Below are 27,245 nucleotides of genomic sequence, written 5' to 3'. Positions count from 1 at the left end.
GCATAAAACTAATCCATAGGACTCCAGTGGTTTTATATATGTCTTCTAAAGCGATGCAATCATTTTGGCTGAGAAACAGATCAATATTTAAAACCATTTTTACTATAAATCTCCACTTTAACTTTCAGAATGTGAAAGTATATGAAAGTGAAAGTGGAGATTTATTGTAAAAAAATCAATCTAAAAGACAAATGTATATCTGTTTCTTACCCAAACCTATCATATCACTTCAGAAGACATGGATTAAACCACTGGAGTTATATTGATTACTTTTATGCTGCCTTTATTTGCTTTTTGGACCTTCAAAGTTCTGGCCACCATTCACTTCTCTTCTAAAAATCTTTGTGTTCTACTGAAGACAGAAATTCATACACATCTGGGATGACATGACATGAACTAGAATTTTAATTTTAAGGTGAACTATTCCCTTTATTTTCTTTTGATTTTCATTAGTCTACTACAATCAGATTTAAAGGTAAAGTGCGTAATTTCTGCAATACTAGAATCACCAAATAAATCGTAAAAATAATGATTGTTTTCAAAGAAACAAAACTCAAGTAGGTTTATATGTAGCCAGGAGATCTCCAATGGGGGCAGATACTACAAAAGAGGGCGGAGTTACTCCAAAAGGGGATGGGGTCACTCCAAAAGGGGGTTGTACCAGCTCCAAAACGGGGCATCACTTCCCTGTCCTTTTCTTCATATCTTTGCGCCATTTTGTGGTCCATTCTGCATAACGCAGTGGCTCATTTTAGCTTATCATGGCCCATTTTGCCAGTTTCGCAGCCGATCCACTGGCCCGCTCGGCCCACCGGGAAAATCGCAGTATGCCAGATTACCAGTCCAGTCCTGGAACTGATAACAATTTAACTGGTAACAATGTATTATTTAGAGCTAGTAATGTATTTATTCTACTTTTACATTTAGTCATTGTGACGAGGAGGAGGGCTTGGCCAGGCCGTGAGGATGCACGCCTGGCACGGAGTGGCCCCAATCAGCGGGAGAGAGAGATAAGGAGGAGCCGGAGATTCTTGAGAGAGAGAGAGAGAGAGAGAGACAGAGGCGCACGCAGCCGCTGTGTGTGAGTCAATGTTTTGTGTGCTGAAAAGCACTTTTATGTCGTGTCTACGTGAAACATTTGTGTTATCCCTTCATAGGGAAGGCAGGGATCTACCACACTGGTGCCGAAACCCAGAACTGAAGGAGGAAGTGGGAACCAGGTGAACAATTCACGTAGACTTTAATAACACAAATGTTTCATGTAGACACAACATAAAAGTGCTTCTCAGCACACAAAACATTCACAGCGGCTGCGTACTTCTCTTTCTCTCTCTCTCTGGCGTCTCCGGCTCCTCCTTATCTCTCTCTCCCGCTGATTGGGACAATTGGGACATAATCAGCGTCAGGCGTGAATCCTCACAGCCCGGCCACGCCCTTCTCCTCGTCACAGTCATTTAGCAGTCCAAAGCGACTTACAAATATAGAACATAGTAAGCAATTGTCATACAAAAGTCAACAATACCTGCAGTATCACACTGCCAAGTTCTCAAAGTGGGTGTAGTAGTAATTGTTAAATAGTAAGTAAGTGCATTTAGTGTGGATTGGTCAACTGATCATGGAATAGATGTGTTTTTAGCTGGTTCTTGAATGTTGAGATGGTTTCAGAAGATTGTGTGGAGGTTGGAAGCTCGTTCCACCACAAAGGAACAGAGAGAGTGAATGAAAGTGAAATAGACTTTGAGTCTCTTTGCGATGTGACCACCAGGCGCTGCTCATTCACTGACCACAGAGAGCGAGTTGGGACCTAGATCTGGAGTAGTGAATTAAAGTAAGAGGGCGCTGTTCCACAGGCTGTCCTGAAGGCCAGAGTCAAAGCCTTGAATTTGATACGAGCAGCTACATGTTACCAGTGGAGTGAAATCAAGAGTGGGGTGACATGAGCCCTCTTTGGCTGACTGAAGACAAGACACACTGCTGCATTCTGGACCATCTAGTGGCTTAATCATGCTAGCTGGTAGGCCAGCCAACAGAGCATAACAGTAGTCCAGTCTTGAGATGACCAGAGCTTGGATCAGAAGCTGTGCAGCATATTTAGACAGGATTTTGTATATGCACTCATAATGTACACTATGTTTATACATAACATTCTGTATGTAAATTACTAGCGATTTTCCCCCTATTGCTTTTATTGTAATATTAGTATTACAATTGGTCATACTTTTCAAAACCAATAACCTTAAGTATTACATTTCAGCATGTTACTCATCTTGCACCTTTTGTGCTACAGACATGAACAATATCTCAAATTGTGTGGTTTGTTGAGGAGAGGCGTTTAGTCTTAAGACTTAACTAGTCATATAAAAGGCAAAAAATACTATAGACTTTCATTAAAGGAGGGATCTGAGCCATTTCTAGGGACTTGAATATCATGTGTTCTCTTTTAACTTCTTTGGCCAGTAAGCAACTACTTTGCAACCCAAAGCATTAATAACCCACAAGCACTGCTTTTATTTTTTCGAGAAAAAAAAAGGGTTTTACCATCATCTTGCTCTGCTCCTGTTCTGTATTAGCCTTTGGGTCTTTATTTATTTTTTATCCCCTTTTCTCCCCAATTTGGAATGCCCAATTCCCACCACTTAGTAGGTCCTCGTGGTGGCGCGGTTACTCACCTAAATCCGGGTGGTGGGGGACAAATCTCAGTTACCTCTGCTTCTGAGACAGTCAATCCACACATCTTATCACGTGGCTCGTTGTGCATGACACCATGGAGACTCCCAGCATGATGAGGCTCATGCTACTCTCATGATCCACGCACAACTTACCACACACCCCATTGAGAGCAAGAACCACTAATTGCGACCACGAGGTTACCCCATGTGAGGTTGCTTAGGAGACCTGGCTGGAGTCACTCAGCACACCCTGGATTCGAACTCATGACTCCGGGGGTGGTAGTCAGCGTCAATACTCGCAGAGATCCCCAGGCCCCCAGCTTTTGTGTCTTTTAAAAATCATGATTCATTTAGCCATTTTACATTTACATGTGTTTATTTAGTCCAGATCTTCTAAGTTGCGCAATCGTTCTGTCTGCACACTGTGATCATGTGTCATACTTCTTAATTTCTCTTTTGTGTATATTCAGTAATATTCTCATAGTACCAAGATCTAAACCAGACACATGCCTTTTAGGAACAGCAGCTCTCTGCATCTGCTATCCATCAAGATGGTATTCGTGACCAAGGCTTTGATCCTCTGTCCAGGCATGTGTGTGCATGAAGGGGTTGGGGGGGATGTAAGGAATCTGCTACATAAAAAATGGCAACTATATGACAATATTTCCACATACTGGTTGTAAGATGATGTCAGCAAGTTGCCAGAATTGAGCAATAAGCACTGATACAGAACAGTTACTAAATACAAGAAACGATCTGCATGGAATGTTGAGAATTTACTCAGAAGTGGCATTAAGGTAAGAACAATAGAAGTCCAATTATGGCAGGCCTTCAGGTGCTAATTATTTTACAGATTAAAAAAGATTAGTGTTATGTAAATAATTTAGTGTTCCAGTCTAAACAGACGTTTAATTAAAATAATCTCAAAATGAATAAGATGTATTTTACTTCTAATAAGAGCCCCTGTATGGAGTATTCATATCTGGGTCTATTGGCATGTTTATTAGTGGGAGGTAAGATATAAACATACTTTGTTCCAGACTAGACATCCATGGACAATTACACAAAAGGGAGGATTTATGCACACACACACACACATATATATATATATATATATATATATATATATATATATATATATATATATATACACTAACAGTCTAAAGATTTGAAACACTTGACTGAAATTTTCTCATGATCTTAAAAAGGCGTATGCATAAACATTGAAATTAGTTTTGTAGACAAATTAATAATAGTGTCACCACATTAATTTATTTAATTAATTATAAAACTAAAATTTTATAAAATAAAAAAGGTTTTTGAAATGTATGTCTTGGACCAAATAATAAAAAGAACAGCCAATAAGTGCCCAACATAGATGGGAACTCCTTCAATACTGTTTAAAAAGCATCCCAGGGTGATCCCTCAAGAAGTTGCTTGAGAATATGTCAAGAGTACATATACTCTTGAAATATATATATACTGTCATGTCATTTTAATTTGTATAGTGCCTTTCAAAACACATCGTTTCAAAGCAGCTTTACAAAAAAACGTGCATTAACCGAAAATGATACCGTAATATCTATAAAGTCTTAGAGTCATCATTGTGTAGTTTGATTAAATACAATTATGAAGTGGGTATACAAATAAGTAATTCAATTATAATTGTATTTTGAAATCAAGTAAACAAGCCAAATGCAACTGTGGCAAGGAGCACAACACTCCATACGATGTTGGTTAATAGAGAAAAATAACCTTGGGAGAAACCAGACTCACTGTGGAGGTCAGTTCCCGTCTGGCTGACAGCATGAATATAATGCCAATAGTACTTATTTATGTGAGATGCAAGTCATAGTTTAAAATGATTAAACTAAGTCAGTGTTAAGGGTCAGTGTTTAAACAAAGATTTTGTATGAACTGTAAGATTAATGTCTTTGAAGTTCATCCTGGATTTACTGCAGAAGTTCAGATTGATGCATTGTCTGGTTAATTGGCTGATGAAGGGTTTTGTTGGCAAATTATTGATAGACTAAGTATTCCATTTAAAGAGTGTAGTCCATCATTAGACCAAGGTGATGCAGGCAGAGATCAGTGAGGTGCTTCGCTGTTCAACCGGCTGGTAATTTCTGTGAGGTCTATCATATCATAAGTCCAAGGTTCAGGCAATGGCATATGAAGTATCCCATGTCTTACGGTTGGAGTTGGCATCAGTTCATCCCCTGAAGTCCTTCGTAATAGACTGAAGTGATGTCTGACTGGCACTGGCTGCATTTAGTCATCATCACTCAGAAACACATATCAGTGAAATGAGTGTGATCATTGTACCATGGTGCAAGGTTTTTTTCTTTAGTTGTCTTTAATTGAAGGGGGGCAACACTATCGAGTGCTAGAGAAGACTGTATTTATATTTTCTGTTATGTCATTAAGTTCTTCTAGACTTTGGGGCTTACTGAAAGTATGAGATAGATCTGGAAGATTATTAGTGAAGCTATCTTTAGTGGACTAAAGAGCAATAGCATGGTGTAGATTGAGTAACATTAGGTGATCACAGCACACAAGAGATGACGTAATGATCTGAGATGTCATTGCTCTGTGGTAGAATTTATATCGTATCAACATCAACTCCATATTACAGAATTAAATCTAGTGTATGGCTATGGCAATGAGTTGGTCTTATCACATTTTGTCTGACTTAAAGCGAGTTGAGAATATCGATAAATGCTATTCCCAATGTGTCATTTTCATTATCTATGTGAATGTTGAAGACACGAACAATTAAAGCTCTATCTACAGTAATTACTAGATCTGATAGCAAATTTTCATATTCACCAAGGAAATCAGAATAATGCCCGTGTGATCTATATACTGTAGCAAGGGTAAAAGATGACAGAGATTTTTTTTTATATCTGATGGTTACATTAAGCATTATTAGTTCAAAGGATTTAAACTTATATCCTGTCCTCTGAGTAACACCAAAAACGTCTCTGTAAATTTTAGCAACACCTCCTCCTCGGCCCTTCAGATGAAGCTAATTTTTATAACAATAACCTGGGGGAGTAGATTCATTTAAACTAATATCCAGTTTAAGCCAGGTTTAAGTCAAACAGAGTGCATACAAATTATGATCTGTAATAATTTCATTTACAATTAGTGCTTTGGTAGATAGTGATCTAATGTTTAGTAGCTCTATATTTATATGATGTTTATCTTCATTTCTTTTTTTTTGTCAAGTTTGAGCTTAACATTTTTTCTAAATGATTTAGTGAAGGGTTTGTGCTTGGTAGTTCGGGGAACAGACATAGTCTCTATATGATATCTAGGTGATACAGTCTGTATGTGTTGTAGTTTATGTGACCTGTGTAATGTCTCAAGGAAGCTAGCAGATGTTTGGATTAGCTAATTTGTCTGCTTCCTGACCATGGCCCCACTTAGTCAGATACTATCACTATTAAGACTATGAGCCAAATTACTAGAGAGGAGAGCGGCACCTTCCCTGGAGGGATGGTGCCGATATATATATATATATATATATATATATATATATATATATGCCAATTTGATATATGGCCAAAAGTTTGGAATAATGTACAGATTTTGCTCTTATGGAAGAAAAAAATGTTTTCACCAAAGTGGCATTCAACTGATCACAATGTAGTCATGACATTAATAACATGAAAAATTATTCTTATCCAACAAAGAGTTCTCATCAAAAAATCCTCATGTGCAGCAATGACAGCTTTTTAGATCCTTGCAATTCTAACTGTCAGTTTGTCCAGATACTCAGGTGACATTTCACCCCACACTTCCTGTAGCACCATAGATGTGACTGTCTTATTGGGCACTTCTCACGCACCTTACAGTTGAGCGGGTAGAATTCAATGAAGCTGTAATACAATTGTAATACAATTGTAATACAATTGTTTTACTGACTCTGGCAGCCAAAAGTCTGGAATAATGTACAGATTTTGCTGTTTTGGAAGGAAATTGGTACTTTAATTCACCAAAGTGGCATTCAACTGATCACAAAGTATAGTCAGGACATTACTGATGTTAAAACAGCACCATCTCTATTTGAAAAAGTCATTTTTTATCAAATCTTGACAGACCCCATTTCCAGCAGCCATCACTCCAACACCTTATCCTTGAGTAATCATGCTAAATTGCTCATTTGGTACTAGAAAATCACTTGCCATTATATCAAACACAGCTAAAAGCTATTTGATTCATTAAATGAAGCTTAACAATGACTACATACAAAGGTATATGCTACAGTCTTCGAAAACATAAGACAGCTGGATTTAACAAGGACAGAAAGAGATGTGGAAGGCCCTGATGTACAACTAAACAAGAGGATACATACATCAGAGTCTCTAGTTTGAGAAATAGACGCCTCACGTGTGCTCAGCTGACAGCTTCATTGAATTCTACCCGCTCAACACCAGTTTCATGTACAACAGTAAAGAGAATACTCAGGGGTGCAGGTTTTATGGGAAGAATTGCAAAGAAAAAGGTCACTGTTGAAACAGAAAAACAAAAAGAAAAGTTTAGAGTGTATAATGAAACACAGACATTGGACAACAAATAATTGGAAAAGAGTGGAACAGCTGGCCGTCTGATGCAGTCAAAACAACCTTGAACATTGAACATACTCAATTCAGTGGAGATGATTGTGGACTTTAGGAGGAACACCCCAACACTGTACCCCCTTACCATTCTAAACTGCACTCTGGCAGCAGTGGAGTCATTCAGGTTCCTGGGCACTACCATCTCACAGGACCTGAAATGGGAGACCCACATTGACTCCATTGTGAAAAAGGCCCAGCAGAGTTTTTACTTCCTTCACCAGTTGAGGAAGTTAAGCCTGCCCCAGGCACTTCTAATCCAGTTTTACTTAGCAGTCATTGATTCTGTCCTCTCCACTTCAGTAACTGTCTGGTTTGGTTCAGCTACCAAATCAGACATCAGAAGACTACAAAGCACAGTTCGGACTGCTGAGAGGATTATTGGTTCTCCCCTTCCCACCCTCCAAGAATTGTATACATTCATAGTGAGGAAAAGGGCTGGAAAAATCACTCTGGATCCCACTCACCCAGTCCACTACTTCTTTGAACTGTTGCCTTCTGGGCAGCACTACAGAGCACTGAGGACCAGAACAGCCAAGCACAACAACAAGTTTTTTTCCTCAGGCTATCCATCTCACGAACAGTTAAATTGCCCATTGAGCAATAATTATGTGCAATAACAAGCTTAGTCAATTATATTTATTCATCATAACCTACCTCTTCCGCACATTACATTCCCTTCCAATCTGTATATAACAGATTTGATCTGTATATACGTCTATTTTTGTGTCTTATTCTGTATTTTTAAATAAACTTTATATTTTATTCACTTATTTTTATTCTTTATTCTATTTTGTATTATTTCTGTCTTGTTGTTGTAGTGTTTGTGCACTGGAAGCTTCTGTCACCAAGACAGATCCTTGTATGTGTAAGCATACTTGGCAATAAAGCTCATTCTGAATCTGATTTTAGTCAGAAACTATTGTAACACATTACATTTTAAATTCAGATTACATATCAGATTACAGTTACTGATGTTTAATTGAAGTAATCAATTTGAAGTACATTACTTGGGCTACAGTAATATGTGTATAATACATTTAATATATTACAACAATGAATGAGGAAATACAGACATTTTTAATTTGAGCAGAAAACCAAAAATTAGGAAAAGTGATTTAGAAAATAATGGAAAAATAAAATAATTAGTAATGTGATTACTTTTCAGATTAAGTAATCATTAAAGCAATATGATTACATTTTTTAGAGAAGTAATCAATAAATTGTAGTGGATTACTTATTGTGATGAAGAGAAGGGTGTGGCCGGGCCGTGAGGGTGCACAGACGGTGCTGAATCAGCTGATCAGCAGGAGAGTGAGATTGTCACAGTCAGTCTCCCTCATGTTTCCTAGGACTCTTATTTTGAAGTGTTTTCCCGGACTACATTTCCCAGTATGCACTGCCCTCATCACTGCTAACTGTTCCTGATTGTTCTCACCTGTTTTCCATTCCCTCATTAGCTTTTGTATGTATAAATGCCCTCTAGTTTAGTTCCTTCTTTGTCAGTTCAGTTTGTTGTTGTTTTGAGTTCCCGTTTGTTGTTTGACTGTCAGCATTTTTATTAAAGCCTGCACATAGATCCTACATCTCATCTCAGCAACCATCCCTTACAGAGATAAGGGGGAGCCGAAGACGCCAGTTCGAGAGAGAGATACACGCGGCTGCTCTGCATGTGTGTCTGTGTTTCTTTATGTTGTTTTAAGTTTATTAAATTACTACTATATAAACGTTATTTTATTATACAGCCGGTTCCCGCCTCATTGCCCACCTTTAAATGATACACTTATTTTGAGTAACTAACCCAACACTGATTACAATACAACATTGCTTAGTAGGTTCAGGTATTTGTGGATAAACCAAGTCATTTGAAGCTCTGTTGTTTTAAAGAGGGAGGATGAGAGGAGCACCAAAAAAACTATTTCGGATGGATTGTGTCTGTGGGATAATTAAAAGTCTTGACCAAAAGTGTGGAGGTAACACCTTCAGCAGGAACGTGTGAATGATTGTACAGCCGTTAAAGAACATGCAGGAGTGGAAGAGTGGAACGGGAGGTTTGGCCAAAAGCACACGAGTGTAAAGCCCCACCACCTGTTTCAGTTGGAAAATATAAAAACATTTGTAATTGTATTCAAGCCTTCACTAATCCAGAGAAAGTGAACTGAGAACTTTAACTCCAACAGCCTTGTTTTACCATGCTAATGCAATGATCTTAAGTAGAATTAAAGAAATGGTCCATTTGATATATTATTTGTGAGGAACAGATTGAAAATCTTATTTAACAACCATAGTCACCATTCACTTTTATTTTAATGCAATGAGCAACTTGGTCATTCTGCTAAATTTTGATCTACAGAAGAAGTCATGTAGGAATCGAAACACATGAGTGTGAGTAAATTACAGTATTCCTCTAAATGTGGATTAAAATTATATTTTATTTCTACAGTGTTTCAAAAGTTTAGCAAATGATGCAATGTATGCATGAAAAACACACTGAAAGCAAATGGCTCATTCATGTGGATTGAGCTGTTAGAACAGCATGATGTCTGTGATAGAAGGACGGCATTTAACACGATGATGGTTTACAGCAGAGCAGGCCAACCATTTATTTTCCCCAGGCCTAGTTTACATATTTCTGGCTTAATGTGGGCTTTTGTAGATTTACAGTGAAACTTCATTAATGAGAATCTAAATCGGAATCATTATTAAGGAAAATTCATTCATTCTGGACAACCTGAGCCCTAGATTTAGTAGAAGCCTCAAGATCAATGCAAATATATACACTGAAATGTACAGGCTGAAATTAGTGCATGGAAACATGGAATGCACATCTTCCTTATTTGAATATTGATAATGTAGCTTCCTGTTATGGAAGACTATGAGTGGCACTTAAAAAAAGAGGAATGACCTATCAATTTATTAATTAAAAAATGTAAAACTAAAAATGTAAATGAATACATCTATTATAAATATATAAGAAATGTAACTCTTTAAATTGACAAAAATATACATTAAAATTAAATTAAATTAAAATGGAAAAATAGTAGTTAAATTTAATAATAAAATAATACATAAATTATATTTTAAATTGCATTTAAAAAATGCATTCGCTAATTACTGAGAGATGAACATTTAGTCTACTCCGACTGCTATTACTATTACTACTACTACTACTACTATTACTACTACTACTACTACTAATAATAATAATGTAATTGACGTAGTGTATTCAAAGCTGAAGTATTAAACTTTAAAGTCAGTGCAGATATTTCTTAGTTTCACTGTATTTGTTTACATAATTGAAGGCGCCGCCTCAGACCGCCGTTGTGTTGGGTTGATCCGTTACAGGGGGGAGTACGTTGTTGCGGTGGAAAGATGAATTTTCTCAGAATTATAATTTTCAGAAAATATAGTCAGATGGGACACGTATGTGAAAATGATGAGAGTAGCTACTGGCCCATGACGAAAAAAGAGAATAGGGATTATAATAATTGAAAAATTGCTCCGTGGTCTCCCCGGCTTAAAGTCATTATAAGTGAATGGCACGATCCACCCCCTACTAGTACTGTTTTTCTTACAGCGGATAGAGCCACATTAAGTTCTGCGCTCTTCCTATAATGAAGTATCTCCAAGTGACAAGCCTTTAATTTTAATATCTCTGTCGGATGTACGATTTTAATGATTTTCTTCCCCCCCGGGAAAGTGCAACGCAATATTGGGAGCGGATAAACGGGTAAAATGGCAGTTGGGAGCTTCCTTTGAAGTGTTTCCCTTTTTGTGGCTGGATTGATCGTGTAATCACAGGGGTGCTGTGTTGTTTGAAAAGCCTAATGTTTTCACCGGGTCAAGAGGAGCACTTAGCGCCCAGCAAAGAGCCTGTAAAGTACGGCGAACTAGTGGTTCTGGGGTAAGTCCAAAAAATTGCAAAACATTTCTTATATGTGACCAACAGTGACGACTTTAATTTCCTTTTTTGATGTTCCTTTTTGATGATGCATACTTTGTGGTTGTAAATACTTCCACAGTAGGGCTGTTAAACTCTCAGTCATATCTCTGAGATGTTTAGTTGCTAAATGCGTATTTCGAGAGTACGGAAATAGTTTGTTTACACACTTGATATCGGTGTGCCGTGCGCGAGACCTCCCAGCTCTTAAAATTCACGCGCTCACGTTACTGCACAAATAAAACACGTGCACAGACGAGACTCTGTCTGTGCGCGTACATCGACCAGTCAGATGAACACATTTACTGCATTATCACTATTAATATGCAATAAAATCCATCTAAAGTGATTTCACAGATCTCTCTGATGATTTGGAAATGCTTTTATTGAAGATGTGCACTCTGATCTGTCATGGGGATGGATGCTTTCGCTGTTAAGTAGATTATTTCTAGACTCTCTCAATTTGTCCTGATTGTTAATGTCCTGTTGTTAAGACCCACTCATCGTGCTCTTTCCATGGGATGTTGTAACGTGTTGAAGGGCGGTGGAGGAATTCGGAAGCAGCCTTCTGAAGTTATTTGGCCCCCTCCTCCTTTTATGTGACAGAGCAAAAGATGCTGCCCCTCTTTTACTCCCTCTCCCCCACCCTTGCTCTGCTTGGTTGTAAATCAAAAATGTTCTATGATCTAGAGCAGTTTTTCTCAATCCTTGACCTAAAGGACCCTTTAGGATCTCTGTACCATACTAACTCCATTATATTTCAGGTTCCCACTGTTATGGGATACCCCTGAAATATCAGGACATTTTCAAATGGTGCTTTCCAGGTTTGGAAAAGTCTCATCATGAGAGAATTTCCGTTGAATTGTGCATGCAATCTCCAAGTGACGAAGATCCCTGTAATCCTATTCAGTAGGCATGATCAAAAAATCGAATGGTAAAAATCACAAACAAGTCATTCTAATAAATTGGTCATAACCCTGTAAATAGTGTTCTCCGATAAGACCAGGATTGAAAACAATTGAGCTACAATACACCCAGATTCTTATAATATACGTTGTATACATTATGCTATATATGGTTCTCAATTTTGAGGCTTTAAAGCCAGAAATGTGAAGCTTATAAATTTATAAAAGCACTTCCATTGAATTCTTCTGTAAAAAACTTGTGTAGTATTTGAGCTGCCTGTAAAGTTGTTTAAATAAATTTTTACAGTCATTTTAGGGTTTGTTGATCACATCATCTTCATGGCAACAAAGTTGTACGATTGGATATAACTTTACACAGAAAAGGTTAATATGTGATTATCACACTAAAATCAGGTTAACGCTCATATTCTTTGTCTTTTGGTTATACTTTTGAAACGGTGTGTATTTTAATGTTTATGGATTGGCTGTAACCCTGATTTATTTTTGTTTTTAAAGGGAACAATTTATTTAAAAAAAAATAATATATATTTTTTTTTAAAGAAAATAAATGCCTCACTGTAACCCATATTACTTTTTTTTTTCTCTTCCCAATTTGGAATTCCCAATGCGCTCTTACGTCCTTGTGGTGGCGCAGTGACTCTCCTCAATCCGGGTGGCAGAGGATGAATCCAGTTGCATCTGAGACTGTCAATCTGCGCATTTTATCACACGGCTTGTTGAGCGCATTACCTAGACCTAGCGCGCGTGGAGGCCCGCACTGTTCTTCGGCATCCACGCACATCTGCCACGTGCCCCACCGAGAGTGAGAACCACATTATATCTACCCATCCTAGCAACCGGGCCAATTGGTTGCTTAGGAAGCCTGATTGGAGTCACTCGGCATGCCCTGGATTCAAACTTGCGACTCCAGGTGTCTCTAAATGCTGAGCTACCCAGGCCCCTCCCCAGTATTTTTTTTAAATTATATATATATATATATATATATGGAGAGGCAAGTCAAAATAATTGACTTTAACCCGGAATATTCCTTTAAGTGTGTAGTACCTTGTATCTTACTCTGTCACTTGATTATGCTGCTCCTGTATCTTTTATATGTAAAGGGAATTATAGGACTCCCTCGGTCATGGATAATCAAGGAGTATCTCAGTTTAAAAAATTTGAATTCTTGGCCTGGAGAAGTCATTCATATATTAATTTAAAAAAAGATTCCAGAGGCTATGCATTTTTCTAGTATTGCACTTCTCTATATTCCTTTTATTAGCTAGATATTGCTCTTTGTGAGTGCAATGTCTATACTTATTTTCATTACATCTATATCTAGTAATTGCAGGCATTTGGAAAAAAGTGGAAATTCATTGGGCAAATGGGTCAACTTTTTAATAAGTTTTAATATTATGCAATCTAACTATTAGTGAAAATGACAGAATTTGAAAATTTCATTGGATGACAATGTTTTTACTATTTCTTTAAGAGAATCAGTAATATTTTAAAGAGGTCATGACATACTCGTAATACTACTTATTTATTTTTGTATTATATCCTTTTATTATCTTCCATGAGGTCCACTTAGAATGTTAGTAAAGTTTTATTTTTTTTAGCTCAACAGTTGTTTATTCATATATAATAATTCTCTGAAACGCTCTGTTTTAAGCTACCTGGCCCTTTAAGACTACAATGTAAACACCCACTGTTCTGATTGGCTAACATTGTGCAGCCCTTCCAATACTGCTATATTTGAAATGCAATCCAAAGAAAATGAACCAACTCCACACATCATTAAAACTATATTTCCAGGTTAACACATAATGAACACAACACATTTCATCTGAACATGTCAAAGTGTTCACAGCATGAACTATCAAACTTAATAAGTTAAATTTGTTAAATATTCATGAAATTGGTTACTTAGTTTTTTGTCCAATAGTCCAATTTTAACTGCCCAATCTTTCAATAACATTTCCTTTGCAAAGCTTGAATCATTGTGATTGTCACAAGCAGTCCACACTGAAATCTGAGTACACAAACGCAATTCAATACACTGATGTCGGGTGTTTCAACGTGCCAAAGCAGTGACGCTGGTCTTCACATCCCACATCTTCCTGTTTGAATGAAATGCATCAAAATGTTTACACATTTTAGCACAGATGGTTGCAAAAATGGTCCAAGAGGCCTTCCAAACAGCGCTGCTGAATGAAACCCAATGGTGGATAGTTTTTAGAGCTATAACTTGACATTGCGTCTTTTAAAATTTGCGCAAGATGTATTATAATGGTCAAAGTGGTTTAGTTCACGTTTATGTAGAAAAACGGCACATGAAGTTGTCCTGTGTAAGTCCACTTTGGATGAATCTCCCATGACCGGCCCATCTCTCTCTACTCTTCATCTGTCTGACTGACTGAGCACCGTTGGGCAGGGCCAAGGGTGCGATGACGGAGAAATAGGCGTTGCATATGCAGATGTATTTGGTCCTTTTTGATGTAACAAATTTTTGCATCTTTGTTTAAATAATGCTCTTTCTATTAAGGAGGAAGTTTTCAGTCCTGAAACTTGCAATATGCTATAGTACAATGACCTCTTGTATGTCAAATGATCAATGAAAATGTTATTCCTCCTGTCATGACACCTTTAAACAAAAAGGTAGCTATTTGTTCATGAATTTTAAAACCCTTTATCATCACAAGTTCCTCTGAGCATCCAACAGACATACTGTAGCCTATATTGATTCTGCTTTTATTTTATTTTGAGAACTTTATCACAGAACCGTCTCTGCTGCCCAGATTCACTGGGGTTGTCTGGCATTGCCAGCTGGCGCACACAGAGCCGAGGCTGGTGCTGAAAGAGGGTATTATTGATCTGGGCACAGGCAGATCTGTGCCTCTGATTGTCCACTCTGTTTATTGTTCACATCATACTGACTGAGCTTTTGATAAATCTTTTGTGGGACAGTACAAGCCTCATATGCACCTTTTGTAATGCTGTCTTTCCTCCGTGACTATCTATGGGGAGATTCATCTTGCTGAATTTAAAGTTTCTGCCAGCTCACTTAGATGACCTTACAATCACCATCACTCAAACTGTGAAAGCAAGTGATGATCAAACTCTGGGATCTCATATGTACTATGGATGTCTCTTTGAATAGTGTAATTAAAGTCTAATCTATATGATAATGATATCTAGTGATCCATTTGACCGATGTATACATAATGCAGTGTAGTGATGGCAAAAGAGGTGTTGTCAAAATTGCTGAAATGAACCGTTCTTTGTAATTAATTCTTAAAAATTAAAGTCCTTTTGAAAAGGCTGTCAGTAGGTTTCAGGGCGGTATTAATTTAATTAATTGTTGTGCGTGCGTGTGTGAGAAAAGGTGAAGGAGTAGTCTTCGCCCCATTATACACGGCAGCAAAATACGTTTATGATTTGTTCTGGCTTGTATTCCAATAAAAATATTTAAAACGATGTACATTTTCTTTAGCAGCTATACTGCAGAGGAAAAACATTTGAGAATCTGAGAATGTTGAATATAATATATAAAAAATATTATATATATATATTTTTTTTCCCCCTTTTAATTCAATGAATGTCATTAAGAGGTATTTTTAAAAGAGAGATTTGTCCTCTATTGTTAGCAAGCATGTTTAATCTGGAGCACAAGCTGAATAATAGTTTAAGAGCTAATGATTGATCGTTGAAATAATCGGTGAGTAGTCTAATCGCTAGATTAATCAATTATCAAAATAATCGTTAGTTGCAGCCCTAGGGTCAAGCTCCACTGGCACTCACAGAGAACAATGCAAAGAGCTCTGAACAAAAGCACAACGGTAACACTAGTTTAGGGTTCGCAGGGTTCAAACACCCAGTTTTTGAACTGTAATCCAGTGTTTTTAACCACTGCACCACGCAATTGATATCGGATGATGGCAAAGAGATATTCCAAGTTGAGAGCACAAAGCGATTGCTGAGAAAATGTAGCTGTTACAGAAAAGTAATTTGCATTGAAGCAGGAGTTGCAGTGAAGTATGGTCTGCATTTTAGAATAAGTCTGGGCAAAGATTAACAGAAGTAAAAATTTTACCTGTCCTTTGCTCGACTCGTGCATTCTTTGGAACCATAGTCCAGAGCTTTAACCAATGCCAAAGAGAAATTCCAAGCTGAGAGTCCATACACAAAATCATTGCTGAGATACTGGTGTTTATGCTGGTTTTGAATGGAAGAAAAGAAAAACATTTTAAAACGTCTCACCTCGATTGTCTGAAGACTTTGAATAAGTAAGCAATGATACATTCTCAAATATGATCTATTAGGTTTAATGAGTCCCCACTGTGTCGAAGTAAAGACCCCTTTTACTCCAAATTAGACCAGACATAATGCCAATAGCCAGAAATCTGGCTATGCGAGACCATCAATCCTTTGCTGTATGTATTGAAGCAGTCCTGCAAATGTTTGAGACCAAAAATAACATATTACTTCATAAGATTTTTTTTTTGTTTAAAAAATAAAAAAAAGGTCTTTATGGATCTTTGTGAGAAGCTTGTTACCTGCCCACAGGTGTGATTTAAGGTCTGCCATTGAGAATGATGTTGAAATCACCTGTTACTCACCTATGTTACTCCGGTCTGGTTTAAGGGATTACTGTTAGCTAGTTAGAGCCACGCTTCTTCCTTTGAATGGATGTCTTACACATTCACTCATAACACCATCCAGTTTTTATTTTTGGGCAAATTCTCAAATGTCTGTCTTCTCACATGGGCTATATTTAAACATGTCAAACAACCTATTTGAAGTCAGAAGTTTACATACAAAAATAACATATGGCTGAAGTAATTCAAACTCCTTTTTAACCACTCCACAGATTTAATATTTGCAAACAATAGTTTTGGAAAATCATTTAGGACATCTAATTTACATTTACATTTATGCATTTGGCAGACGCTTTTATCCAAAGCGACTTACAGAGCCCTGATTACAGTGACAATCCCCCTGGAGTTAAGTGCCTTGCTCAAGGACACAATGGTGGTGGCTGTGGGGCTCGAACCAGCGTCCTTCTGATTACCAGTTATGTGCTTGGACCACTACACCATGCCACAATTTGTGCATGCCACGTAATTTTTCCAACAGTTGTTTACAGACATATTTTCACTTTTTAATCAACTATATCACAATTCCAGTTGGTCAGAAGTTTACATACACAAAGTTAACTGTGCCTTTTAAGCAGCTTTGAAATTGTCAAGACTTTAGACAATTAGCTTCTGATAGGAAGTGTCCTGATTTGGAGGTGTACCTGTGGATGTGTTTTAAGGACTACATTCAAACTTGGTGCCTATTTGCTTGACATCATTGGAAAGTCAAAAGAAATCCGGCAAAAAATGTTTCGACCTCCAAGTCTGGTTCTTCCTTGGGAGCAATTTCCTAATGCCTTTGGAAATGAGGCTTGAGGTGAGGCTTGCAAGCTGATGAACACCATCCAAACCGTGAAGCATGGGTTTGGCAGAATCATGTGGCGGGGGGTGCTTTGCTGCAGGAGGGACTTCAAAAATAGATGCGGATGGAAAATGATGTGGATATATTGAAGCATCAGCCAGGAAGTTAAAGCTCATTGCAAATGGGTCTTCAAAATGGACATTGACCTCAAGCATACCTCGAAAGTTCTGGCAAAATGGCTAAAGCACAACAAAGTCAAGGTATTGGAGTGGCCATCACAAAGCCCTGACCTCAATCCTTTAGAAAATTTGTGGGCAGAACTGAAAATGCATGTGAGCATATAGGCCTACAAACCTGACTGTTACACCAGTTCTGTCTGGAGGAATGGGACAAAATTCCAGCAACTTATTGTGAGAAGCTTGTGGAAGGCTACCCAAAATGTTTGACCCAAGTTAAACTGTTTTAATACTAACAAAGTGTATGTGACCCTCAGGGAATGTGATGAAAGAAATAAAAGCTGAAATAAATAATTCTGTCTACTATTATTCTGACATTTCACTTTCTTTAAAATAAAGTTGTGATCCTAACTGACCTAAGACAGGGAATGTTTTCTACTTATAAAGGTCAGGGAATTGTGAGACTTTTATTCATAGTTTAAATATATTTTACTATGGTGTACGTAAACATCTGACTTCAACTGTATAGATTTTTGTTTTATCGTTTTGCACTTGAACAGCTCTGTTTGCTTTATCTACTTTGACGCGTGTATCTTTGGCAAGCTTTGCTCCATCAGAAACTTGTTGATTCATAGTTCGTTGAGACTGTTTCACACAGTCTTGTATGCAAATACTTTACATAATACTTGGTAAAACGGGTCTATTGCTTGTCATTTGAAAGATTTATCTCTTCTGTCTTTTGAAGATGGCAATACGTGCAGGGGTCAGTGTAAGTGCTTCAGGGCTTTTGTCTTTTTCCCTGTTGGGCCAGTGCTGCATTGCCCACTAAATCTAGTGTTCCTTAATCATGCATGGTTTTTATTGCTTGCTTGCTTGTTGGTCAGTGATTTGACAATGGTTTAAGATCTGTTAAGTCTAAGTACTTCAGTCTTTAAATCTTTTGTAACAAAGAAAAGGTATAGGCTAAAAGTTTTTCAAAAATAAAACCTGAATACAACTTTTAAAAAAAAAAAAACATTTTTCTTAAACCATATTTCTCCATTTTAAAATTGCGAATTTTCTTCCACTTATGACCCTCATTTAAATATCCCCAAGGTAATGACTGACATTGATATGGTTCTGTCAAAATTTAATAAAAAAAATTTCTGACAGTTTTCAAGGCAGCAGTTAGAATTGATCGCAAATCTAAAAATGTAAGGTGGTTTGGAACGTAAGAAACCGTTCTGATGTTTTGTGAAGCTTTTTTCAGTGATTGAGAAAATTCAAGAATACAGCGTTTTGTCTCACTGCTCACTAGAGACGATGAGAGGGCGTAACAGTCGTCATGAAATCTTGCAATCAAGATGTAAGCAATCTGGGATCCGGAACGCGATGACTTGCGTAGCGGGAGCAATAGCAACTTCATACAGTCCGAGGCTGCGTTTCCACTGGCTTCCATATGAAGGAACTGAAGTGCTCTCTCGCATTCGCTCGATATGCACCAGTATAAACCTACGACAAGAAGGCCAAACTGCTAGTGTTTTTAGGAGGGATGCACCGAAATTTTGGCACAGAATTTATTTCGGTGCATCACTAGTTTTTAGCCAGGCACATGTCTAGATGTAGAACACCGGATACATTTAGAAAATTACTCCAAATAAAATTAAAAAATACTCCACAATAAGCTTTTATCACGAGAAATAGTGTTTTATCGCCCAGCCCTAGTTTTAATTCATCGATGCAATTTTTGCAAGCTGGAGATGGTAAATAAAATAATCTTTGTATGCTTGTGTTAATGCCATAAATGAGTCCTACCTGTCACTTCATCTACTCTGACATCTCTTATAAAACGGCAGTTTTATCTTCGTAAACTCCACACATGGTTGATCTCAAAAGGATTGATTAGTATAAAACATGTTGAAGATTAGTGGACCGGCAGTCAATTTCAATAAGTGGTAAGCAGTTTATTCAGCACACTGAAGCAGTTTTTCCATAGACATCCATAAAAAGAAAAAAATGGCCTCTTGTATCTGCATTTTGAATGCATTAAATTATGCATTTTGATGCCAACCTTGTAGGCTACCCTTTAGAATGGTTCTGGTGTGAAACCTTTACTGATCGCTACTGGCTTCAGTAAATGTTCTCACCCTCTTGTAGTCTCCCAGCACTATTACGACAGACTAGATCAAATGGATGGTAACTGACAGTGAATTGGAAAGCACCCAAATACAGCAATGGATTGAAAATCAGCTCTCAATTGTGCTGACATGAATATTGAAGTGAGCTGATTGTAGATTGCTACTGAGGATTCTGATTAATTCTCTTCTGAAAACTCATGGGAATGATTCATGCTACTAGACATTCCAGCTGGAAACCTATGGACCAGAAGAAAAACCTGGCAGTCCACTAGCATGACGTTTAAGAACAGCACACATGGGGATTGTTTCAGAGTCTTTAATAACAGTTGGATTGAATGTGACTTGAGTATAAAATGCTTGTCTTTTATGCAGCACAGCTCTCTTCTCTATGAATCAGTAACAGAATTCAGTTTTCAGCTTCGACTTTAGGGGTTGCAAACCTGCCCAGATAATTTAAATGGAACTAACTCTTGAGAACTACACATGCTGTTAACGAAGAGAATTTTCACAACACTCAAAATATTGTTCCTCTTCACTGATGGTTAGGCCTAGGGTTGTGCCGATAGACGATGATATCATGGCTCGACGATAGTCAGCGATTTCGCCAATAGCTGATGCCTTTGACGAGATAAAGACGATATTTGGCTCGTTTTTACATTAATGTATTATTATTATTAGGCTATTATTATCATCAAATTAATATTACAATTAATTTGCCCTGCCATATTTTCACATCGACATCACTGCATATAACCTACACTTGCTACACCGACACACGCGGATTCTAAAAATGAAACATTGAAAATGGTTTAAAAACCGACTACAAAACTACATCCCACATCATAATTAAATTGCAAGGTGCTAGACCTATATTCACAAATTATGTCAAGAGTGCTTGTTATAAAATGGATCATTCTTATACAGTTTTTGCTTGAGCCATGGCGAAAACGTCATGGTCGTTCATCTGCATTTTGTTTTCTTTGCATGGCACATTAACATAAAATTGTAATGATACTAATAACACTGCGATAACAAGTTGCTGTTATTATACAATTAAAAATGATATAACCATCCATGCCTCTGCAGTGTGGTTCTCCGAGATTAATGCCGTTTCGAGACATTTTGCCTCCAGTTTCCAATCCTCCGAAATATAATGGACTGTCACAGACATGTAGGGGGTCATGTTCATGTTTGACAACATCTGTGGTCAAAGCAACAAAATCAGCCGCATTCAAATCTTTAGTTCCCTCATTTTATTGTACAGATCAGGGATAGCAGTGTTGAAGTACTTGCGCCCCGGCAGCTTGTACTGTTTGTCAAAGGTTTGAAGTAGATCTCTAAAACTCAACTGTATGCTAGGAGACCATCTCCTTTGAGATATAATTGGAGACCGCTGCTGTGCACTGGGCCCAAATTTCACTGTGTTTGTACGTGCTTTTTACAAAAGCTCCGATGATAAATTGCTGACTTCGAACTTTGCCGACCACAGCTTTTCTTGGTGCTAGCTTAGCAGCATCAGCATGGTGGTTGAGACTCCCTCACCGGCACAACTTTCGTGCTAAGTTTGCAAATTGCCTGTGTGATATCCAAGGGCTTGCCTTTTGTGTCTGGTTTAAAACCGAAATATAATAGGTGACAGGACATTTTCTTTATCTTTGTTCGCAAAATGGACAACGATAAATAAGTAAATTATTGCGCCCCCCCCTCGCGATAATATTGTGTATTGCGATCTCACAGGCTGACGGTAGTACGATCTGACAATGAAGAATATCGCACAACAATAGTTAGGCCCAGACAGGATATATAGATGCCTGGTTGGGAGGGGAAAATCTGCAGAATTCTGTGGAAGGGATTTAAATGTGGCAAAAAGTGTTGAACTGAGAGAACTACTCTCTTATTGGTAGCTGAAAGCATAATTAAGCTAGTTAAAATGAATTTGCCTGGTAGGGTTTCTGTAGAATTTTATGAATGGTGGTAGTTCAAATTCTGCAGAGCTTTCTGTACATTACTGCAGAATTAATATAAATATGGTAAAATACATTAAGATGAGCTGATGATACTCCCAGGGTTCCCGTGGGCCCTTTTAAAGTCTTCAGGTTTAGAAAACTGAATTTAAGACATATTAAGGTCATAAAATCTTAAATGTCTTCAAATGATAACAAAATGTCATAATTATAATTTAAAGGGGTCTTAAATTATGAGATGTAGAGACCAGGCCCAAATGTGATTTTTATTAGCCTTTAAAAAGGCTACAATTTAATTTTATAAATGTATTGTCTGCGTGCACTGCAGGCTTTAACGTGAAAAGCAGAGGGGAAACTTGAGATTCAGTATTTCTTTCGGCTTCAGAGCATTTTGCAATTACTGAATACCTGACATTTATGACAAGTGATCACTGATCTACTCTTGATGTATTCCGATGTTTATATTGTAATACTTTGTAGATGAACGTAACGCTGGATATTTTCCCTTATCTGTTTGAATGAGCAGCTGGAAGTATTGAAGCACAGACATTTCAAAATTGGGAGTCTTCAATGTATTTTGGGCTAAGTGCATTGTGCACCAATTTATTTTTTTCTTCTGGTTATTATTGATATTTTGGTCACAATCTGCTTCAGGGATTTCATTCAGTTTGGACTCCTGTAGCCTCTGTCTGGCCTACCCGGTCACAGGAAGGAAAAACTATGAAAATTGTTAACACCTTTAAAATATCAATCATTAAACGGTTGTTTTAAAGTCAGTTGTTGCAATCATTTGCAACAATCACACATGTTGGAAACAGAATATTGAAATTTGTTATAGGCAGATTAATTTGTTAATGCCTTTCATCAAATGTATTATAGCGTCAATTCAATATCGGTCTATTCATATATCTTAAAATTGGTTTATGCATCAATATGTTGGTATATAAACCAATTTTATTAGGATTTGTGCATGTATGTTGGGATGTTCTTGAGTATTTCAAACTCAAGATACTCTGTTTTGCTGATAAGCAGTGTTAAGGCCTTGCTGAATGTGTGCCCCTGCCAATTTGAGTAAAAGAATCTGTGAAACAGGATTTATTTTCAGATTGTGTGGGTTTGTTGTTCTGTAAAGGTCTTAAAGACTTGAAGTGTATTCAGGGATGCTGCAAATCTCATTTCTGATGGCTGAAAGCATAATCAAATTGGTTAAATTATTTTGCCTAAAATACAAACATACAAGGAATTATTTTTAAAATGATGGCAATTCCAATTCTAGGAAAATCTAGAAGTCTTTCTGTTGAATGGATTTGAATATGATAAAACGTGTTAAGACGATCTGACAATACTAGATTCTTATTAGCTGGGTTTACACCCAACTATTTTTATGCACATTTTGAAAATTCTACCAGTTAAATTGAGCACAATTCCAGTTAAAAACAAATTGTTAATTCTCATTTAGGCTAATTATCAACATGCATAGAGCAGATAATCAGGTTTTCTGTTAGACAAGCATGTAGTGCTCCTCAATTACTTATGAAATGATATTACTTCAAATTATGTACTGGTTCTGAAATGGCTTTAACCCTTAAATGCATGGTCATTTTCCCATCACTCTTGCATATAGGCAAACTAACTTGATAATGGATTAATTGAACGTTTATTCGGCTTCATCGATTATTGCTATGATTAATCCTAGCTCTTAACCGATTATTCTGCTTGTGTCTTGACTTATAAGGTTGTATTAAACATGCTTACGAAAAATGAGGACAAAATCATCTTTTAAAAATATTTCTAAATTACATTACTGAATTGTACTTTTGCCCTTTAATTCAGTGAAAGAAATTCACTATAAAAAAAAAAATTAATCAAATGTTTTTGTCTTGTTTTCCATTTTAAAATTGTCTAAATCCTTAAAACAATATACATTTACTTGAAGCAACATACTATATATTTAAGATACATTCTCTTAAAGCAAGTCTAAATATTTGATAAGTGTATTTTGTATACAAGTGTATTTTTTAACTTGGTTATACTTCTGTGTGTGCAATAGTCATATATACTTTTATTCAAGATATATTCTCTAAAAGCAAGTCTAAATATCTTATGCTGCTTCTCAGGTAAATGCATTTTTTTTTATATATATATAATATATATCTCATTTTTGTTTTTTTTTATAAAGGATTTTTATTTAATTCTGAGAATTTTTTAGTATTCTATTCAACATTCTATTCATTGTTTTTCTTCTGCAGTATAGTTCCTAAAGTAAATGTACATTGTTTTAAAGGAGTTTTTGATATTTATATTGGAAAACAAGCCAAAACAAATATCAAACGTATTTTGTTGCAGTGTATAATTGGGTGAAGACTACCCCCCCCCCCCCCTCCTTTCTGTTCACTTCAATACATCCTTAACTCACAAAAAACAAACTCTCTTAATAGAGTTTTAAACTCTTAATTTTGTTTTTTATAATTCCCTTGTACTTTGCAATCTACATCACCTGAAGCTGTTTGGAAAGTTTAGAGTGCATCTGGACTGTGATCTGTATAATTCTTCCTCTCGTCAGACAGACGCGAAGGCAGTGCTGCTCTTACACACCATTACAGTTTAATGTGATATCATGTAACGTTAAATGAGATCAAACGTTTATTCGACAACAAAAATTTAATTCTTTTTTTAATGTTGACTAATCGTTTCAGCCCTACTTGCATATTTGGGTCTTTTAGAGAAAAATGGATGTACAAAATGCTCAGTGTAAATTTTAAATCAAATATTTTCAAGACAATTAGAAAAGAATCAAATAAAATTTATATTTCGAGGTTTTATTTCATAGAGAATTCAACAAATCAATATCCGGATTCATTATTTTCACACTGAAATTTCATGATTCAATTGGCTGTCAAACACGCATTGAGCTACACAACGCATAAGATACACGTGTAATGTGTATTCTCAGGCACTTGAGTCTGAACAGATGCACAACTTGAATTATTTCAGTAGTAAACCCAAATTACAAAAGTCATATCATACTTTTCATTTGTTGTACTTGCTATAGTTTACTACGATGTTGTTTCACAGTCAAATAGCAATCACTGAAACATCAGTGCCACCTTCAGTTAGAAATATGTTTATGTATGTATATACACATATAAAATACTGATAATTCACTATTGTTGCAAACAATAGTGTTTGTATGTAAATGGTACTAATTTCTCTTGTACTACACACAGAAATGGGTATCCTGTGATGGTACAAAATATAATATATGGAAGTGCATATATTATGCTCCACATTTTTGGAATTTAAGTCATTCAAATTTGTTTTTGCAATTTTGAATTTGTTTCTGTCACACACTGTTTATAAGAGATACATTGAGGAATTCTAAAGAGGTGTGGGCACAACTCCTAAAAATGGATGAGGTATAGTGGGTGGAATGAGGTCCTGTGTCTCTAAAGACTCCGAGGTATGCGTGCGTTTAAGGGTTAATGTTGTGTGTTTTTTTTTTCCCCAATTAGAGGGACTGTCATTTGACCAAATATACTTTTTTTTATTTTTTATCTGCTTCACAAAAAGAGAGTCTAGTTTCTTTTTTTTTTCTTCTTCTTTTTATTTTTCCTATATTTTCCTATTTTTTTCCTTTTATTCCAGAATATTATTTAGTAACTGTCTATATGTAACAATATAAAGAAAATATATATTTTACCCTAAATAAAAATTAAAACATGTAAAAGTGTCACCATAAGACTTCAATGATAATGAAAATGAGTTCAACAGAACTCCTTAAGGAGATTCATCTCTCATTCAGTCTGTTTAATTTGGTCTTCTCTCTCATTGAACAGGTACAATGGATTACTCCCCAATGGAGACAGAGGGCGGCGGAAAAGCCGGTTTGCTCTTTACAAGAGAGTCAAAGCCAATGGTGTCAAACCTAGCGCTGTACACATCCTTAACACACCACAAGCCAGCAAGGTAATTGCACATCAGAAACTGTAATGTATGTTTAGAGAGGAAACCATCATTTGCGACATTTTCTTTTCACCACTCTCCTGTTATTATTGTTAATATTTGATTATTTCGGTCTGTGTGAATTTGGGATCTTTTAAATTATAGCATCATGACTCTTTAACATCTGAGTTTTAAAACTTTCCCAGCAAAAATGTATATTGCCTAATTTGTAGATCTCACCTTTTGCCCCGATGGAGATCAGGTACATGTTCTCAGTGGGAGTACACCTGCTCTATGAATGAAGCAGACTATTAAGTTATTACTGAAAATCTTCTCTGCTGTATGTCTCATATCGGATATTACTGCCATTTTTCACTGCAGGAGCTAAAGCCCATTTGAAATAATTTGAGGAACTACTCTGTGTTGCTTTCACACATGAGGAACTATAGTTTCATGAGGGACTTGTTTTTAGCTGCTACTCCAGGGTACAAACGTTTTGGGAGAAGAGACCGTGGATGTTGCTGCACCATGTGCTTGGTCAAACACAAAATTAAGCAAAAAGCAGTGAGAAACGACATGAGTAAGCACTTGTTGCTGCTAATTTTCCAATTCCCTTAACAGAAATAACATGCAACCAACAAATATTCAGAGTATCGCCTGTTTCACATAATGTGTGTGCGAGGGGTGAGCAGCGCTGCACTGTGACTTCAACAGGTGATGCTCTTTTTCATTGCATCTCAGTGACTTGCAGTACAATACAGAAAATGAAGTGATTTCTACACTTCCTGTGATGGTGGACATTAAATAATAAGATATTTGAGAGTCGGTAATTGAGAACTATTATTAACTTAACCATCAAAATCTGATTAAGATGAGGAAAGTGTTGCATGCCAGTTACTGTGTGTTTTACTTTAATCAAAACGTCCTTTTTCAGTCAATGGGGTGAGTTGTTCAGTGGAATATTTTATGTGGAGTCATAAAAGCCTTAATTGTAAATTTATAGTTTGATAAATGGGTTTATAGAGCATTTTCAACATATTTTCCGTTGAGTTCAGCATGTGCTACATGGTTTGAATAGGCCGAGCGCCTCATCTCTCCTTTCACTGCAGCTTCAACGTTCAGCTTAAGCGCTCATTAGAACCCGCAGACACAGTTTGTGTTAAATAGCCCTAACAAAAGTGTATCTCCAATCCTGGTGTTGTATTGCTCGTGCTAACACCGGCAGGAGAAAAAAAAACGTTCTACACAACATTACGTCATCACCGAGGTAATTTGTAGGTGCGAATGCAAGAGGAACAAGTCTCCCTGGAATCTAGTTCCTTCTAGAAAATCCATCATTGGGAGTACCAGTACTAGAAAATGGGCTAATGTTGTCAAAGTAACCGTAGTTGATTTGAATGCTGTGGCAGAGGGGAGATTGAAGATCATCACAGAAAATATTTGGACCGTTTGTAAAATGCACTCTCAATGG

The 27,245-nt window shown here is 36.8% G+C and overlaps 1 protein-coding gene across 1 annotated transcript in view; it reads left to right on the top strand.

Moving 5' to 3' along the window:
* Window positions 1–10,882: 10,882 nt before the first annotated feature.
* Window positions 10,883–27,245, top strand: part of LOC127657175 (E3 ubiquitin-protein ligase pellino homolog 2) — a 34,894-nt gene continuing 18,531 nt past the window's right edge. Inside the window, exons 1-2 of the mRNA XM_052145849.1 lie at window positions 10,883–11,195; window positions 25,669–25,798. Coding sequence (XP_052001809.1) covers window positions 11,119–11,195; window positions 25,669–25,798 — 207 coding nt within the window. The 5' untranslated portion in view covers window positions 10,883–11,118. The remainder of the gene's footprint in view (window positions 11,196–25,668; window positions 25,799–27,245) is intronic.

This window comes from Xyrauchen texanus, chromosome 16 (genome assembly GCF_025860055.1).
Source record: "Xyrauchen texanus isolate HMW12.3.18 chromosome 16, RBS_HiC_50CHRs, whole genome shotgun sequence".
Lineage (NCBI taxonomy): Eukaryota > Metazoa > Chordata > Actinopteri > Cypriniformes > Catostomidae > Xyrauchen > Xyrauchen texanus.
This window is presented reverse-complemented; position numbering and strand designations above follow the sequence as displayed.